This window comes from Euwallacea fornicatus, chromosome 17 (genome assembly GCF_040115645.1).
Source record: "Euwallacea fornicatus isolate EFF26 chromosome 17, ASM4011564v1, whole genome shotgun sequence".
NCBI classification, from domain to species: domain Eukaryota; kingdom Metazoa; phylum Arthropoda; class Insecta; order Coleoptera; family Curculionidae; genus Euwallacea; species Euwallacea fornicatus.
In genome coordinates, this window is record NC_089557.1 from 3,180,233 (window position 1) to 3,196,968 (window position 16,736).

General features: G+C 35.0%; 2 protein-coding genes across 4 annotated transcripts; one reads left to right on the forward strand and one right to left on the reverse strand.

Annotated features, from left to right (window-relative positions):
• The first annotated feature begins 500 nt into the window (after positions 1–500).
• On the forward strand, positions 501–7,246 carry Pkg21D (Protein kinase, cGMP-dependent at 21D). 3 transcript variants are annotated; one of them, XM_066292227.1, is made up of 13 exons: positions 501–897; positions 1,655–2,136; positions 2,187–2,333; positions 2,980–3,197; positions 3,516–3,796; positions 4,578–4,747; positions 4,797–4,899; positions 5,195–5,431; positions 5,485–5,701; positions 5,752–5,969; positions 6,048–6,225; positions 6,281–6,469; positions 6,521–7,246. In XM_066292227.1, exons 1-13 carry the CDS (start codon positions 501–503, stop codon positions 6,681–6,683), a joined length of 3,000 nt encoding a protein of 999 aa, XP_066148324.1. In that variant the 3' UTR covers positions 6,684–7,246. The 3 variants fall into 3 exon arrangements, with proteins under 3 accessions (XP_066148324.1, XP_066148326.1, XP_066148325.1); XM_066292229.1 differs by having other exon boundaries at positions 5,204–5,431; XM_066292228.1 differs by having other exon boundaries at positions 1,664–2,136.
• A 1,114-nt stretch (positions 7,247–8,360) lies between these two features.
• On the reverse strand, positions 8,361–16,214 carry LOC136344362 (uncharacterized). Its single transcript, XM_066291739.1, has 9 exons — positions 16,113–16,214; positions 14,428–14,550; positions 13,368–13,520; positions 11,094–11,229; positions 10,541–10,671; positions 9,695–9,823; positions 9,477–9,641; positions 8,854–9,081; positions 8,361–8,745 (listed from the first exon to the last, which is right to left on the reverse strand). Coding segments are annotated over exons 1-9 (1,191 nt in total). The 5' UTR covers positions 16,114–16,214; the 3' UTR covers positions 8,361–8,620.
• Positions 16,215–16,736: the final 522 nt, after the last annotated feature.

The window sequence follows — 16,736 nt, forward strand, 5'->3', positions numbered from 1 at the left end:
TTTAAACTAGACTGTGTCATTTTGAAGGAAATTTTCTTGGCTGTATTTATGCATGAGATACAGGTCTTTGTCTCATGAATTTAAGTTAAGGATGTTAGAAAAATGGTGTATAACCAGAAGGGACTTGCGTGGTAATGTTTACGAAACAGTACAAGGCTAAATACACAGAACTATGGAAAACTCTTTCCGGAAATTGATTTCTTCTAAAAGTTCTGCCGTAGGACAGTATTTATTATAAGCAGTGAGGAATGGACTGGCTAATTGAGTACTCTTAAGTTCATGATAGATAAGATTAGAAATATTGATTTTATTCAAACTAATGGACCGTGGGTTTCATAGAGTTGCCACTCAATTATATCTCTTAAAAAACAAATCCCCAAAACTCCATCTCTGCCCCTTATTCACTCATCATTCAAATCAGAAAAATAAATATTTTATCATCTTATCCAAAAACAACAAGTAAAGGCTACCTTTATTTTTAGGCAGACGGAACGTTCCAGATGATGGCCAATTCCGAGGTCCATCACGACCGTTGTTTCAAGCCCATAAATAAGATGGTCCTGGAAGAGACCTCTTTCAGTATGAAGGCACCATATCCAGCTTCTGTTACCGAGATATCAGCGATGTTAGTCCATGCGCGAAAGGAATCCTCCGGGGACAATGCCGAGACTTCAGGCGTAGGACTAAATGCAAATGGGGTTCGGGAGAATAATTCTGCAGGTCGAGAGTTCAACTTGAACTTGAACAATACCCATCATCAGTGCGGGAGTTTTTTTGCGAAGTGTCATTGTGGGTATGAGGACTATTTGCCAGTGGCCGGATCGTCTAAGTCCAGTTCGGGTGCTGTCCTGAATCAACGTGATGCTAGCAGTAAGAGATTGTCTAGTCCGGAGATAGGTAAGTAAAAGAATCATATGTGATTATGAATCTATATAAGTGCTCTAACCTTCAGTATAATGTGGAATGGTTTTTCAAACACCTGGTAACGATGAGAGCAAGATAATTGCCACAGAAACAGAAAAAGAGAAAAGGTGAAATTTATAAATTGTTAGTTTTATTTCTTCGTAGAAAATAATTTCAGATATTCGAGGTTTGCCAAGATTTTAACACCAGTTAAAGCTAAGATAGCCATTTTTCTTTCTTCCCCTTCACAGTGGGCATTATTGACATAAAATGGAATGCCCCCTATTTTTAATTGCAAAAAATCCCTCTTTAGCATTTATCAATGAAAATCGCTGCCTTATTTATAGGGAAAACGCTACTGGCCCATGTGGCTTGTACTTTGGGATATTTTAAAATAATAGTAATAAACATACCTTTTAATCAATTTTTATAGGTAATTTCAGTAATCACAAATTAAATGTTACAAAACAACGTTTGTAGTGTCGTTGTCTACCCTACAATGTTGTTCAATTACAATGAATAATCGAGCACAATATCTAAAGATATAAATAGCTGAACTAGTCAACCACTTAATTAGCACATTGAAATTTAAATAACATAATGAGCGTTAATTGTTTATACATTTTTGTATCTGCATATATGAATAAAATCCTGTCAAATTGAAAAAGTAATTATTACTACAAGCCATCATCAGTAATATTAACAAAAATGAACTTCAAACATTTTTATTTATAGAAATACATTGTTGTAGTTGTTTCAGACATCTCGGAGGTTACAATTAGACAGCCCAACGTATGTCTTAAACCGAAAACCCCAGGCACTTCTTCGCCTTCCTCCTCTGTGATCAAAGCTAACGTCTTCCTCAATCATCCTGAAATAACATTTCCAATCCCGGTGGAGGTGTCTAAAGAAGACTACCACAACCATTCAATTCCTGCCCATCTCTACCCGGAGATTAAGCACAAGCTTGACTATCACAAGGCAACTGCTTTAGCCTACGAACACCAAAAGGACCAGCACAAAAACACTAAAAAGGAAGAAGAAGCCGAGAAATTTTTCAAGGAGTTTGGTCTATTTGGACCAATGGGGAATGGCATTGCCAGCTTTAAAAATGGGTCTCGAAACTCCCTTGAGGAGAATATCAGTCAGATAAGAAAGAACTCCAAAACTTTGGATTTCAAGCCTATGAAGAAAGTGTCCAGTGTTCATATAGAGGATTATGAGCATTTGAAGGTGACCCCAGGATTTAAGTTGTGCGATTTTGTTGAATGATGGGATTTCAGATGGTAGAGGCACGCTTAAAGAAGGATATAACTGATCTGGAGATGAAATACACTGCGGCTCAGATAGAGCTGCACGAGACCAAGAACTTGCTTAGTCTCAAGGAAAACGAGGTTCTGAAGCTGCAGAGAGAGGTGCATAAATTAAAGGTCGGTATACTGGTTTAAATTCATTGTCACAATTCCTACTTCTTCCTGGACAAATAGAAGGATTTAATATTAGACCGTGATCCAGTTAATCTGTAAAGGAAGGAAACGTAGCTTTGTTGAACACTCTAAAGTGCGTTCTCGCATTGAATAATGGACTCCAGGCGGGCAGAATTAGCAGGAAATTAAAGTCTTTATTAGGCCTGCCAGATAGCAGTGAATGAACCTAGTTTTAAATAAACTTCTGCGAGGGCTCGCATGGGCCTTTGTTTCACATTTGAGAAAGCAGTTGTATATAAAGTAAGCAAGGTCCAGATAGGTTTCCAGGGTTAGAGTATAATAGAAAGATTTTCTTATCGCGAAGTTATAGATTGATAGACACAGTGCAAATAGACAATTCTTCTTATCTTCAAATTCAAAATATCCTTTATATCTAGGTCGTAAGCGACGAAACATTGTTAAGCTTCCTGTAACTATTTTTATCTCCCAATATTTGAATATCCATCTGCGGCACGTGAAACAACGATTTATAATTATTAATCGAGTTCACACACAAATAAACGGCTTTCCGGCCATCAAGTCTACAAATCCAGAGTTTTAGACGAACTCTAATTTTCCTTATTAAATATGTTATTAAAATATTTCTTAGAGTGTTCTCCATCAAACCACAACTTGCCAAATCAAAGACGATATTTTAACCAGCATTCAAGAACAACATGCCATGGCAAATCGCCTTTTGCCAATTTCACCTACTCATAGCGAGACCAGCACTACCCACCATAAGAAACATGGCGTATCTGCCGAATCAAGTGAAAAAATCATTCAGAGTCCAGACGTCAAATTGGATAAATATGAGAAAGATTTCAGGTATATAGTCATACCATCGCATCTTTGAACCAACACATTCATGCTTTTCAATATTTGAGCTGAGTTAGAAGAAACTGCCGCTCAAAATTAATACAAAAACGCTTTTAACACACAACCCATAAATATATTATCGAACTTTCGGAATCTACTTTAACTATTCAAATCGATTGTGGAATTTCCGAAATATTTAAATCTTGTAAATTACTCAAAAAATTATGGTCCCGTTTATTTTGACCAGCAGTTGAATGAACTCTTTTCATCTAGGTATGAGCATAAACTTTTCTCGTACGTGTCAAATTTTTTGAAATTATCCTCCAGATCCAAGCAACTGATAAAAGATGCCATAATGGACAATGCTTTCCTAAAGAACTTGGACACGTCCCAAATTCGCGAAATCGTGGACGCCATGGAACCGCGCGAGTACCCTTCAGGGACCTATATAGTACGTCAAGGCCATGCTGGGGTCCATCTGTTTGTTTCTGCTGAAGGTGATTTGGAAGTGCTGCAAGACGACAAAATATTGGGCCACATGGGTTCAGGGAAAGCATTTGGTGAACTCGCAATTTTGTATAATTGCACTAGGACTGCCTCGATTAGAGGTTAGTATATTCACGCTTTATTGTTATTCGGTACTATAGTTAATTTAGTCGTTCAGACATATCCATGATAAATGACTGAAATGAACCAGCAATGGTAAATTATAAGCCATGCCCGTCGCCGCTTACAACAAATGAGTTCAGTTGGAGATGTTCACACCTTCACCAATCAGATAACGTCATGAATGCAGAGGTACGAACAAGCCATAGCTCATTGGTTATAAGTATAAGTAGTACGGGCGTGATTGCATCACGTGTACTTGTACTCAGTGTGTACAAGTAGATATTCTGGGCGTGATTTAATTTTAGGGCGGGATAACTTGAGTAGATGAATCATAGATTCACACCATCAATAATTCGTTTTCCTGTTTTAAGCCTTTCGACTAATAACATAAAACACTTACTTTATGAGTGATAACTGGCTTTTTTAATGGTGTAATATTACATGAAAGAATATTACATGAAATTTAATAATAATAAAGTATAGTAAAGTTGATCTCAGTTAGTTCAGGACAATAGATTTTAGAGATTTGATTGGGCAAATATTTGTTCAGTGTTTGTTGCCACCTGTAACAGCTGTGGGAGATAATTTTAATGAAAACGGATGAATGACTGTTGCTTCTTATTTCCAAACTTGCCAATCAGTATGCCTTGTACATGGTTGCAAACCGGTGATTCTTGTAAAATACGTTTGCAGGCCTTCCTTCGTTTACAAGGTGTTAATGACGATTTCTATAGAATTTCTCAAGTCTTTTAATTTCTTAACAAAATCCCTTTCTTCTAGCTTTGACCGACTCAAAAGTATGGCGACTGGACCGCAAAGTCTTCCAAAAAATCATGAAAAGAACGGGTCTACAGCGTCTACAAGACAACCTCAATTTTCTAAAATCGGTGCCATTGCTGGCCAATCTTTCCGATGATGTCCTCAGTAAAATTGCAGATGTTTTGGAAGTAGTAAGTATTACCTCTAAACGTAATTGCCTTATTAGTTTTTTTTTTGCAGGAATTTTATCCAGCTGGAGCCTACATAATTCGCCAAGACGCCAGCGGGGACACTTTCTTCATTATCAGCAGTGGCAATGTTAAAGTAACTCAAAGATTGCCTGGCAAGTAACTTTAGGAGCAATAATATATTGTTGCATGCTTTTAGCTGTATATCCTATAGTATTAGATTCTGCATAGGAAAACTATAACATTATTGATTTCTGGCTTTCACTTCCAAGCTTTTACAAAGTCCCAAGAGACCTAAAACGCATTTTTCGCTTTTACCCAGATATAAAGGTTTGCTCAAGTCAACAAGCTTAATGTCTAAAAAAACAAGCTAAAAACCTTACGTACATATTTTTTAACTACAATAAATGAAGACTAATATACTTAAAACTCTCTTATTTGGCCTTTTAGGTCAATTAGAAGAAGAGGAAATTAGAACTCTAGGCAGAGGGGACTACTTCGGAGAGCAGGCCCTTTTGAAGGAGGATTGCAGGACTGCCTCTGTAATAGCTCTTCGTCCTGGAGTGGAGTGCTTAACCCTTGACAGAGATTCTTTTAATCAACTCCTAGGGAGCTTAAGTGAGATCAAAGAGAAGGACTACGGAGACGAGGAGAGGATGAGTAGGCCTGTTTTAGCTGAGCAACCAGGTACTTTTGTGCATACATACATAAAATCTTAAAATAAAAATGATCTTTTAAAGAATTCGACTATATAACTTTGGACGATCTGGATGTCGTGGCCACTCTGGGCATTGGAGGATTTGGTCGGGTGGAACTAGTCCAATACGTTAAAGACCCATCCCTTACTTTTGCCCTGAAATGCCTGAAGAAACAGCACATTGTTGATACTCAGCAACAAGAGCATATTTATAGTGAAAGAAACATCATGCTTGGATGCAGAAGTGATTTTATTGCAAGGTTACTGTTTATGTGGTTGATAAAGGCCAAAAAGCATTATGCTTTTTTAGATTGTACGGTACCTATAGGGATTCAAAGTACGTCTACATGCTCTTAGAAGCCTGTTTAGGAGGTGAAGTTTGGACCATTTTAAGAGATAGGGGTTGTTTCGATGATCATACCTGCAGGTTTATCTCAGGGTGTGTTATTGAAGCTTTTGAATATTTGCATGGAAAAGGGATTATCTATCGGGATTTGAAACCAGAGAACTTACTTTTGGATAGTCAAGGTATTTTACATTTAGAGTTAAATTATATTAATCCTATCTTAGGTTTTTCAATGATCTTGACTCCAATTTTTATTTTAGGCTATGTTAAGCTTGTAGACTTTGGTTTCTCCAAGAAAATGGGTTACAGCAGCAAAACTTGGACTTTCTGTGGTACTCCAGAATATGTAGCCCCAGAGACCATTCTTAACAAAGGTCATGATAGGGCTGTTGATTATTGGGCGTTAGGGATCCTCATGTTCGAACTTTTAACGGGGAAGTAAGCGTTAACTCTTATAACCCGATTCCTTCAATGAAATCTACTTCTGTTCTAGCCCACCATTCACAGCGGCAGACCCTATGAAGACCTACAACCTCATATTAAAAGGCATCGACATGATCGATTTTGCCAAGTACAATGTTGGTAGATCTGCACAGAGCCTCATTAAAAAGCTATGTAGGGATATGCCTTCTGAGCGCTTGGGGTATCAGAGAGGAGGGATCACTGATATAAAAAAACATAAGTAAGTTATATCTTTACCACGTATTCGTATACTATGAATTGAAATATTCAGATGGTTCCAAAGTTTTGATTGGGATGGTCTAGTAGCTAGATCTCTGATATCCCCTATTCAACAACCTGTGCGCAGCCCTATTGACACCGGAAATTTCGATTGCTTCGCCAAAGATAACGATATTCCACCAGATGAATCCTCTGATTGGGATATAAATTTCTGATCCACTTGCAATTATCCAAAAGTGGTAATTTTCAAAAAAAATTAACAGCACGAGAGCAAAAAAGAAACAAGAATCTTGTTCTTACGGGAAAGTTTAATACGAAGCATAATTTTACGAAAGCTGCCTTACCAAGTGCCATTGTTTCGTAGTTTAGTGGAGGTTTGGGTTAATTCTGTTGTTAGTAGGTGATAGCTTATTTAACTAGTGAGTTCATAAATGTTATACTCTTTAATAATCTCTAATTGAGTGACTATGTGCCTTTTCTATTTTAATCAGTGATGGTGTAATGGTGTCTTCCAAGTGTAATCCAAGTGTGTAAATTTGAGTATTATTTAAAGATTTAGGTGTATTCGTATGTATTTTGTAATAATTTTAACCCTTCTAAAAAACTCCAGTCTTTTTTTGCTATAATTTCATGGCCTTTTTCCAATAAAGATCCTCTTTCTGTGATACGTTTTAGTATATCGCTGTATAAAATTAGGTTTAAATATAAGTGATTTCATGTAAATTTTCCACATAATATTATATAGATAGGTGATAATAAATTTATCCTTAGGTAATAACTGAGGTTTCAACTTTTAGAGCTGCGCGATAGATATACTATTCTCACTAACATATATTTACTCGAGGAAACGGAGAAACAATATCTAAAAAATGTTAATTTACTATTATATTTCAAGACTAATTAATTATTTCAACAAAGAAGAAGATGCAGGACAGGACAACCTTTTTTTATTTGGAGGTCTGCAATACAATTATTCCAATTTCCAAGCGATTATGGGCTTATAAAGCGAAGATGTATTTAACACATTAACCGCCACGTTAATCATAAATGGGCTTCATGACTTGTTCCCGCATTGATACACATTTTTTTTCCAAAAAAATATTCAAAACAATCGTTATAATATCATTTACATGATATTTTATAGTTATCGACAAATATATCTGAAAAGAGTTATGGCCCGTATTTCAAAATTTTAGAATTTAACGTAAGCGAATAACGTGTTAAAAAGCAATTACAGATATGAATATACTAGACATAAAGACGATTTTAAAACAGGTGAGTTAAGTTTTAGGAAAAGACTGTACATGGCTTTCCCAAAAACGCAAACTAAATTCTAGATTTGTATTCAAAATTCAGGAATATTTTACAATTTATAATCATTACGTATATTTTGTGACTTTGATAATTACATACAAAAGAGTATACATTTCGTTATCCATAATAATTATCCATATTCCATAAATAATTAAGCTGGTATATAGCTGGAATATAATAATTTTTACGTTAGATGGCGCTATCACTAACGATGCTGATAAAATAAAATCTATACACAGTGCTTTGCTCTGTCCATAGATGACGATCCCAAAACGATTTCTGGACAAATTGGTGATAAATAAATTTTTTTAATTTTTGGATATCGATATTTCGAAAAATAATAAAGTTTCAGATTCCACTAAACAATAAAATAAATCATCTTGAAATTTCTGTAAGAACCTCTACTAAGAATCTCCCAAGATCGATCCCAAATTAAGTCTTTTGGAAATTCGTATCAAAAAAGCCGCAAAAGAGCCACAATAAAAATTTTAACTCCGTATTGTTTGAACTTAAGTAAACCCTTAAGGAGTATGAGAAACATAAATATATATATATATATATATATTTTTTTTTTTTTTTTGAAAGCTCAATAGTTGCCAATTCTTCGGAAATTTATAATCAAGTAGATCAAAAAATGTTAGTAGAAAATCGTGTTTCTTAAAGCTAACGTTACCAAAAATCCCAAATTCTTTCGAAATTCTTGGAGGTGGGACTACAAATTTTTATTGTATTTCGGTTAATAGTTTTAACATTCAAATTATCAGTCCTTCAATAAATTCTATCTAATAGTAACTTAGTATAATGATTTATAATTTGCACTAAAATTGTAAATTTTACTCTATTGTATGCGATTTGTGCAAGGTTGTTGTACGTAGTTGAGGCAAAACCCCCTATTGTTTAGATCCTGCGAGATCAACTCTCCTGCGTCAGTATGGAACACCATCATAAAGGGTCTTACTGTACCTAAAACCCTACATTTCAACACGAATCCAATAGTTATTCTCATATTAAAACGTATACACCTCATTCAGAAAACAAAGGCGTCTTCATCTAGACATCTCTAGCACTTACTTAACACAGTAGCCGGTATTTGGCTTATTTCTGCATTAAAAACACCTCCACATATACGATCGACACTTTGAGGTCGAGACCCGAATCCAACTCTATTTACATTTATTGCTTTAGGTATGATTAGGTAGTCGTTAGGGCAGAAATTGGCAGTTCCGGTACTGCCCACCATAGACGAGACTAGCAAGTTAGAGTTTCCAGATAGGGTGAACGATTGGTTTCTTGGGTTTACTGAAAAAATAGGTTCAATGGGGTAAAATTGTAGTAATGTTGGCCATGTCTATAATCTAAACTAAATATGAGAGATGGTAACCTTCGCTAATCTGAATTGAAGCAGGTTGTTATTAATTGATTCCTTCCATCGATGAACACGGAATAGTTTCAGCGCTTAGGCCGATTATTTAAAAATATTTAATGTGGTTAGAAGTTGGATAGGGGAAACTGGATTAATCAGAACTAAGGATGTTAGTTGCTTGATACTCTTCACCAAAGGTAATTGAATTTGTTCGACCTTTAAGTAAATTTTTTGAACCTGCGTAATCTGAATCAGAAATGGGAGATGGTCTGAACTAAGCAAGAGTTAGGACAAATTTAAATTATTCTAAATGCAATATAGCATTAATTACCATCATCAATACATTGAGAATACTGTATTCCGCAAAAATTTCTCTCAGCCCTTACACAAATCGTGTAATCCTGGTTGGATAATTGTCTTCCTGAAGTTAGATCAAAGTTAAATGATTTAATTTGGCCTGTAACTCCTGTAAAGTACTGGAGGCAACCTTCATCGGCTGAAAAATAAGAAAATGTAAGCTTCGTGTTGCAAATAAATGTGGAAAATCACCTTTGAGTAGGGAGGAGCAGAGGATTTGTGTAACTCGTATTTTCCATGTTCTAGGAAAGGATTCCTCTGTGGTAATAATTGTTAGTGTTACAGGACTCACGTTGTAACCTTCTCCAACTCCGATGTAAACTGAAAGCATTAGAAAAGTTTTCAAAGAATTCCGCATTGCAATAATTCTGAATGTAAAGTTTCAAAGTCTTCTTAATACCTCTCCCAACGAGCCTCTTTAATATTAATGGAATAGTATTATTTGGGAGACTTTAAGCCGTAGCAATGAGAATTTATTTTTAATGAAGGATCTGCTCTATTTTCCAAAAGCAAGAACTCTGGTTGCAAGTGCGCTTTATTGTACCATGATTAGAAATATTTTCTCATTAAGAAATTTCATCCATTGGAAACCAGTCTGGATAGACGTCTAATTATTATTGGAAAATTTAATAAATTACAAGAAGATTAGAGATCTGTAAAAGCAGGAAACGTTCTTAAATGAGATTTTGATTTCCAAGAGCTTAAAGGAAAAGAGAAAAAATAATATTTCGTTTCCCGGCTTTACGCTCCAGGTTTCGGGAATAGTTCTCTGTGATCCTGGGGCATGGCAAATATAAAATATTAAACCAGTAAGCAAGAAACCCAAAAAGGTCTCTAGGAAGGCCATTAAATATGAAAGGGAAATCCTAGCAGCAAACGAATTTATAATGTAGGCCAACGCTTAAAAATGCGATACGAAACCAGTATAGGCGCGTGTTAATGGAACAGGGAAAGATTCTTCCTGTTTTTTCGGTACGTTAAGTTTAAAAGTGGGGTGTTTTCTAGCAATCATCCTTATATGATGTATAATGAACTTACCATGATTTCCATCGTTCCGTCCACAAATGGCCGGCACTGACGGGTTTCCTCCAGACACAATGAACTGATCATTAATGCAGAGGTGGTTTTGGGTTTCCGGGCCCATTATGTTCATAACCTCGAAATCTAATCTGCAAAGGAGGCCAAATGGACTCTTAATAAATAAATAGACGGGTTAATAGGAGTTCGCTTGACATAGGTTCCAGTGTCCTTGCCAATAATAGCGGAATTGAAGTGGATATTTCATTTGGGCAATTGGAAAATTTGCTATTCAGTAGGTATCTAACTTAAGATTTTCACCTTCTTAGATTTATCTTGAGGATACCGATTGTTAGTCTTTTAAGTAGCGTAACATCAATAATTTGTAGGATACGAGATTCTTCCTAACACCATAAAAATAGAGGTAGGAGATGGGATCTTGCACTTTAATTTATTTGACTCGTGCTACTAACAAAGATTAATTAATCTTACATAATGTCATATTATAAGATTCTTTAATTAATTTGGACGGTCATTTTAAATAAGTAAAACTATGACAAAAAATATTTTATACCTGTACTGACACACCCCTGGATTGGTTTTCAAAATGGTGACTTGGCAAGAACCTACAGCACTATATGGTTCTGGATATCCTTCATTGACAAAGTAACTTCCATTTTCCCGGATAATAGCCCCACATGTCGAAGATACTAAAAGAATATCTCACAATATATTATTTTTTTATGCGATTAATTTGTTAAAGTGAATAACTGTCTTATCGAATGTTTAAACTGCGCACCGTTACTTAAGCCATCAATGGAAATAAAGACTGCTACAAACTTCTCTCAAAATTTCCAAAAATTTCCTTGGGTATATGCTAATATTCTAGTTTTCATATCTTCAACATACAGAAAGTCAAGTAGCATCAGATTCAATAATCATATAGACCCTTCTATAGAACCTCGTATGTCCCTTTATTTGTTAGGAAATAGATAGTTGAACTGCCCTTCAATTGGTATGACATAATGAGAGTGAGCACAATTTGGTTAAAAATTTAAGTATTACGTTCTAAAGCTCCATTTTTATCAACTGTATTTTCTAGAGGTCTGGCGATAAGTGGGTTTATGATGCGATTCAAAAGCTTCCGATCCAAATGTCTCGTTAAATGTTTAAAAAAGACTTGCCTAATAATTTCATTTCTTCAAATGCCTTTCGGAAAACTGACCATATGTATGTTTATCGGTTCAAGGGACTCTTATTGACCGTGAAAAACCTCACTTCAACTCGTGGAATCGTGGAAAGACTTTTTCGAATCGTCATTTTTCGATTGCATTATCGAATAAAGTTTAATATACAAATGGATCATTGGGATAAGAAGCGGCAAATACTTAAAACTGAGATTGAAATCTTTTCGCCAGAAAGAATGATAATGGTTTTGGAAGTGCCATTATCCATTATTTCACCGAAACTAAAACGATTTTGACTTCCGGTCCGTTATTACCCCTATAGAGCATTCGAGCTATTCGCATTAGTGGGAATTTAACCCCATTCCGTAGGCGGAGATATTTAAAATTGTACGGCTGCGGACTCGATTGTGATTCCGCAGATTCACTAGACATGGATTTCTCGATCTTCCAAGACAGCATTTTTCATGGTTATCATTTCATGTTTACGTTGAAAGCCCATTCATCAGTAGTCAATTTCCTTTAATGGTTTGAATGGGATTCTGCCGGTATTAAATTTATTATAGGCATTAGAAGGTAGATGGGTACAAACATTTTGTGGGTAAAAATTAAGAATAATTGGGTTTTTTTTTTTTTGAATCAACTCCATCCAGTGACGTTCCCTTTCACAATAATTCATTTTTCAGATTTTTTTAAAGCTTTTTGTCCCATTTCCTCTTCTGTAAACTCTAATTTGTGTTCTCATAAAACATCCCTGGCTGTAATTCGCACCCATATTAATATAAAATGACAACGCAGCTCTAATGCGGACGCGAATTGCAGTTTAATTTCGCCCCATAACATTTTAATAGCACATCAATTTTCTGGCGGATTATAAATCAGCTTTATGCGCGCCGCTATATAGAAATTAAAATAACACATTGTCCATGTAATGACATATTGGTACTGCGTGGTTCATTGCAGAAAACAAATTATGGGGGTTTTGATCAAGATTTGATTGAAAAAGATTAAAAAAATTGTTCGAACACGATCACCAGATCTAATTCTACGTAACTTCAGCACAATTTTCATAAAAACGAGTAAGTAAAGGGATTGCTTTATGTGTATATGGAATGTATTTTGCTAGTTTCTTAGTTTCAATAAAAATTAGTATCCAGATAAAGTTATCAGTACTTTAATCGCCCTAAGGCTTGGTGTTTCCAACTCCTGGTAACTTTGCCAGCAAGATAATTTCCATAGGAACGACGAAATCAGAGCAGAGCCTTGGACCAATTTCTCAATTTGCATCGAAATTACCTTGCTGGCAACGTTACCAGGAGTGTGCAAAACTGGATCACTTTATTTTCATTGTGAATCACAATAGCTATATTGTTGTTGACTGCTGTTGCAAATATCCCATTGAAACTGAAAATGAAATCTAATATACTCCTTTGACCACCCCTTTTCCAATTATTTCCAAAATGGCCGCAGTTCTCTCTGCACAATATAATGCTTAGCCCTTTTTTGTCTTATATCAATAAAATGCATATTCATAAGACCTATCGTAATGAAGCCTTTGTGGTAGAGTTCAGGTATCATAGCAAAGCCAAATGCTTCCGTATTCTAAATTTTACTGTTCCAGACTTTATTTGTTGCATATATGTTATTTTCAAAGAGGTACTTACTTACGCAGCACACCCCATAGCCGGAAGCGCAACTTCCGAGGATGTAACCTCCCATTTTTTGACAGTTTGCAGTTGATACACAAGTGCCAGTTTCACCAGTAGAACTGGTGCAGACCTGGTTGTCAAATTGGACGTATGTGAAGAGGGATAGAACTGGAAATATTTTTAAAATAAAATAAAAGCAAAGGCATTTTTGTGTTAGAAATTAAAAAAAGACATTTTTATAACAGTGTTTTTGACTGCTTCGCGAGGATCCGATATCTTGGTTGTTTCTCCAGAAAAGTAAATTTTTAGAAGAGATTCCGACGATTATCTTCGATGGACAGTCCATATTTCAGTCTAAGACTATCCCGAATTAAAGACTAAATTCGTCTTTAATTCATTTCTTTAATCTTAATTAAAAACACAATGGCAAAATTGAGAAAGACAATTTTCAAGCTTATCAATGCATACCCTCTTGATTTGTCTTCAACTCAAGATGCAATATGACCAAGTAATTAACTTGAAACCTGTATTATAAAAACTTAATTATACCGGGGACTTGGAAGTAAATAAAGGTAACAAATAGGCAGAGTCAAATCTTCTAGTATTAAAGTTTATCACCTGACGCCTGCCTAATGCTAAAATATAACTGACTTAAGTTTGGGCGTGGAGGATTTGACTGAAGAGAATTATGAATGACACCTTAATCGGAAAATTCCGTTATCAATTCTCCATTTTATCAGAAAAATCGAATTACATTCAGACTATTTTCCCGTCAATTAGCGAATTTATTATATTAAAAAGGACCCACTCAACTTTTTTTTCCAATACTTTTTAATTATTTTCAGAAACTTCCTTTCAAGCTCATCAAATGGAAATCATGTAAATTCATATCCTATTTTGTGTTTCGAATTTCGACGGAGTCTTTTCAGCGATAATGATATCTCGGAGCATTGACAGGTTTCTCTATTTCCCATTGCATTTATGTCTTCTTTCCTCATATCTTGAGTTTAAAACCTTCATTTCCACTTAATGTCACAGCTAAGATGATACAAGACGTCCCTCAAGATATACTTACAACGTCCCATGCGACTCAACGAGGTCTCTTCCCCTTTGCGTCGCTGTTTATTCCCTCCAAGATAATTGTTCTTTCCACTTTGCCTCCACGTTTCTCCATAAATTGCAACTGAACACAGAACCACTAAAATGTAAATCGAAAGGAGTTTGCTTAAATTCATTTTTCTCTGTATTTATTATCACTGGGGAGCAGTTCTTTCTCGAATTTGTTTGTGACACTTACTTTATTTGGAATTGTTTCAATTAAATTTTTGGTTTTTATTATGAAACGTGAAGTTAATTCAGTTCAAACGAGATGTTAAGAGCCGGACTGGGAAGTTTCTTTTCTTAGGTTCACATTTTTTTTAACTTCTTAGTATGCTTCAGAATACATGGTATCTACGCAAAAAGACGTAATGGTACGAGCGAAAACAATAGTTCTTAATGTCAACGGCGAGTTTCACAGTACGGTTCTGTTGATATACTTTTTAACTCTATGATGGCGATGTCGAGACCACGGAAGATTATTTTCTGGTGTAACGATTCGTGAAAACATATCCGTGTTCATCTTAATCGTATTATTGTTTTCAGAAAACTCTTTATAAAGAGATTTATAAAGACTTATTTGGCAACTTCTTATATAAGTGGTGGAACAATTGAATTTATTGTTGTAAAATACATTGAGAACTTGCCGAATGTGTCGAGCATCTAGCAAGTAATCGTAAGGCTTTTGTATATCATCAGTGCAAATAATTAGCGAGACCTCAAAAGTTTTCTAAAAAATTTTTTTAAACAAAAGTGTAATTTGAACGAAAGATATTAATTCGACATTTTTTGAAGTTATAAGTTTTTGTGAATCACCACAGACATTGAAAACTGATGAGAGAAAGAAAATCTCCTGTCGAGAAAATTTAGAAAAATGATTCTGTTTATATAATAAAGAGCTTAATTCGATTGGTACTATTAATGATTTTATTTTACAAATTTTACCTAGAAAAAGGGATCATTATTTTCAGTCAAAAGAATAAAATAAATTCAATAGAGAGACTTGATGAGCTTTGCTAGAAATTTTCCCTGTTATAACGAATTTCACTGCTCTCTCATTATCGTTAACGATGCCCCTAAAACGAAATGAGAAATGGCAGAAATAAAAAGAAAGTATCAAATAATGTAACAGTATTAAAAAGCATATAAAAGGATATGTATATATTTTCGGTTTGTTTTTGAATAGCTTATCCTACTTTTTTAGTGAGGATATTAAGGAATAACAACATTGGATACGCGTAAAAACTTTCGTAATCCGAATATCGCGATATTGATGCTTCGAATATGTACAGGGAAATGCTGGAATTATTTTTTTCTGACAGAGTTTCACGTTTTGAAAGTTTAATTGTTATAATTGGATTTTTGTTAAAGTTGCTTCAGGTTACAAGAATTGGATTTACACATTGAGGATTTTGAATTTGTGACACCTACACATGCTTATTTTACTTTATTTTAATGAAAATTCTCCATAGACACCGCATTATTTTTTTAGGTTTTTCGAACTACTTCAACTTTATCTATTAAATAATTTTGTCCAATTCTGTTGTAAATGCAATTCAAATCGAATCATACGTTTTTAATATGAATGGTCAATAAGAATTATTTCGAAGTCTAGAACATAAGTTTAAACCTATACAGGGACTTCGTATAATCATCACGTACTTCTCGGTTAATACCTGTATAATGGTCGTATTTCAGGCTGGAACAAATGCTGTAATTTCGGGACCGACCTCGGACTTGGGCACATCTCGAAGACGATAAATTACACTTAAGTCGTGGCCGTGTGAATTTCCACTTTAAGCTGTCACGTAGAAGCTATAATTCAGCTACAAAACCGACATGAATTCGGATCAGAATAAATAATATTAACAGTAGATGTTAAAAACTAGCCTCTCATATTGAGACCCTTGCGAATTTTTGTGTAAGAAATCTGTGGGTTCCAAGTTCTCCAAGTGTGACAGTCAGTCTTTGCTGGTAACTATAAAACCAGCCAGTCATCTGCCAGGAAAATCTACATTTCGGATCAAGTGCTTTTAGTTAGTACAACTTTAAAACTAAATCCTGCAAATTGAGCAAAAGGGCCTATTTAGGGCGGTGATCAGTGATAAACTATTTAAAAATTACGTTTTTCGTATTGGATAAGGAATTGGATAATCCATAGGAATGAAATTATGGAACTGCAAAAATTAATATTTATAAATTGAATTTATTGTAACATAACAGCTCGATGCATCTTCATGATTTATTTTATAGGCAGAGGTTTCTTTATGCTTTTGTTGCAACTTT

Coding starts and splice junctions, on each gene's coding strand:
- Pkg21D (XM_066292227.1), top strand. CDS start 501: ATGATGGCCAATTCCGAGGTCCATCACGACCGTTGTTTCAAGCCCATA. Junction 3,198..3,515: donor AAATATGAGAAAGATTTCAG/GTATATAGTCAT, acceptor ATTATCCTCCAG/ATCCAAGCAACTGATAAAAG. Junction 4,900..5,194: donor AGTAACTCAAAGATTGCCTG/GCAAGTAACTTT, acceptor TTGGCCTTTTAG/GTCAATTAGAAGAAGAGGAA.
- LOC136344362 (XM_066291739.1), bottom strand. Junction 10,672..11,093: donor CCAGGGGTGTGTCAGTACAG/GTATAAAATATT, acceptor CCTCCTTTGCAG/ATTAGATTTCGAGGTTATGA. Junction 9,824..10,540: donor ACGGAACGATGGAAATCATG/GTAAGTTCATTA, acceptor TAATGCTTTCAG/TTTACATCGGAGTTGGAGAA.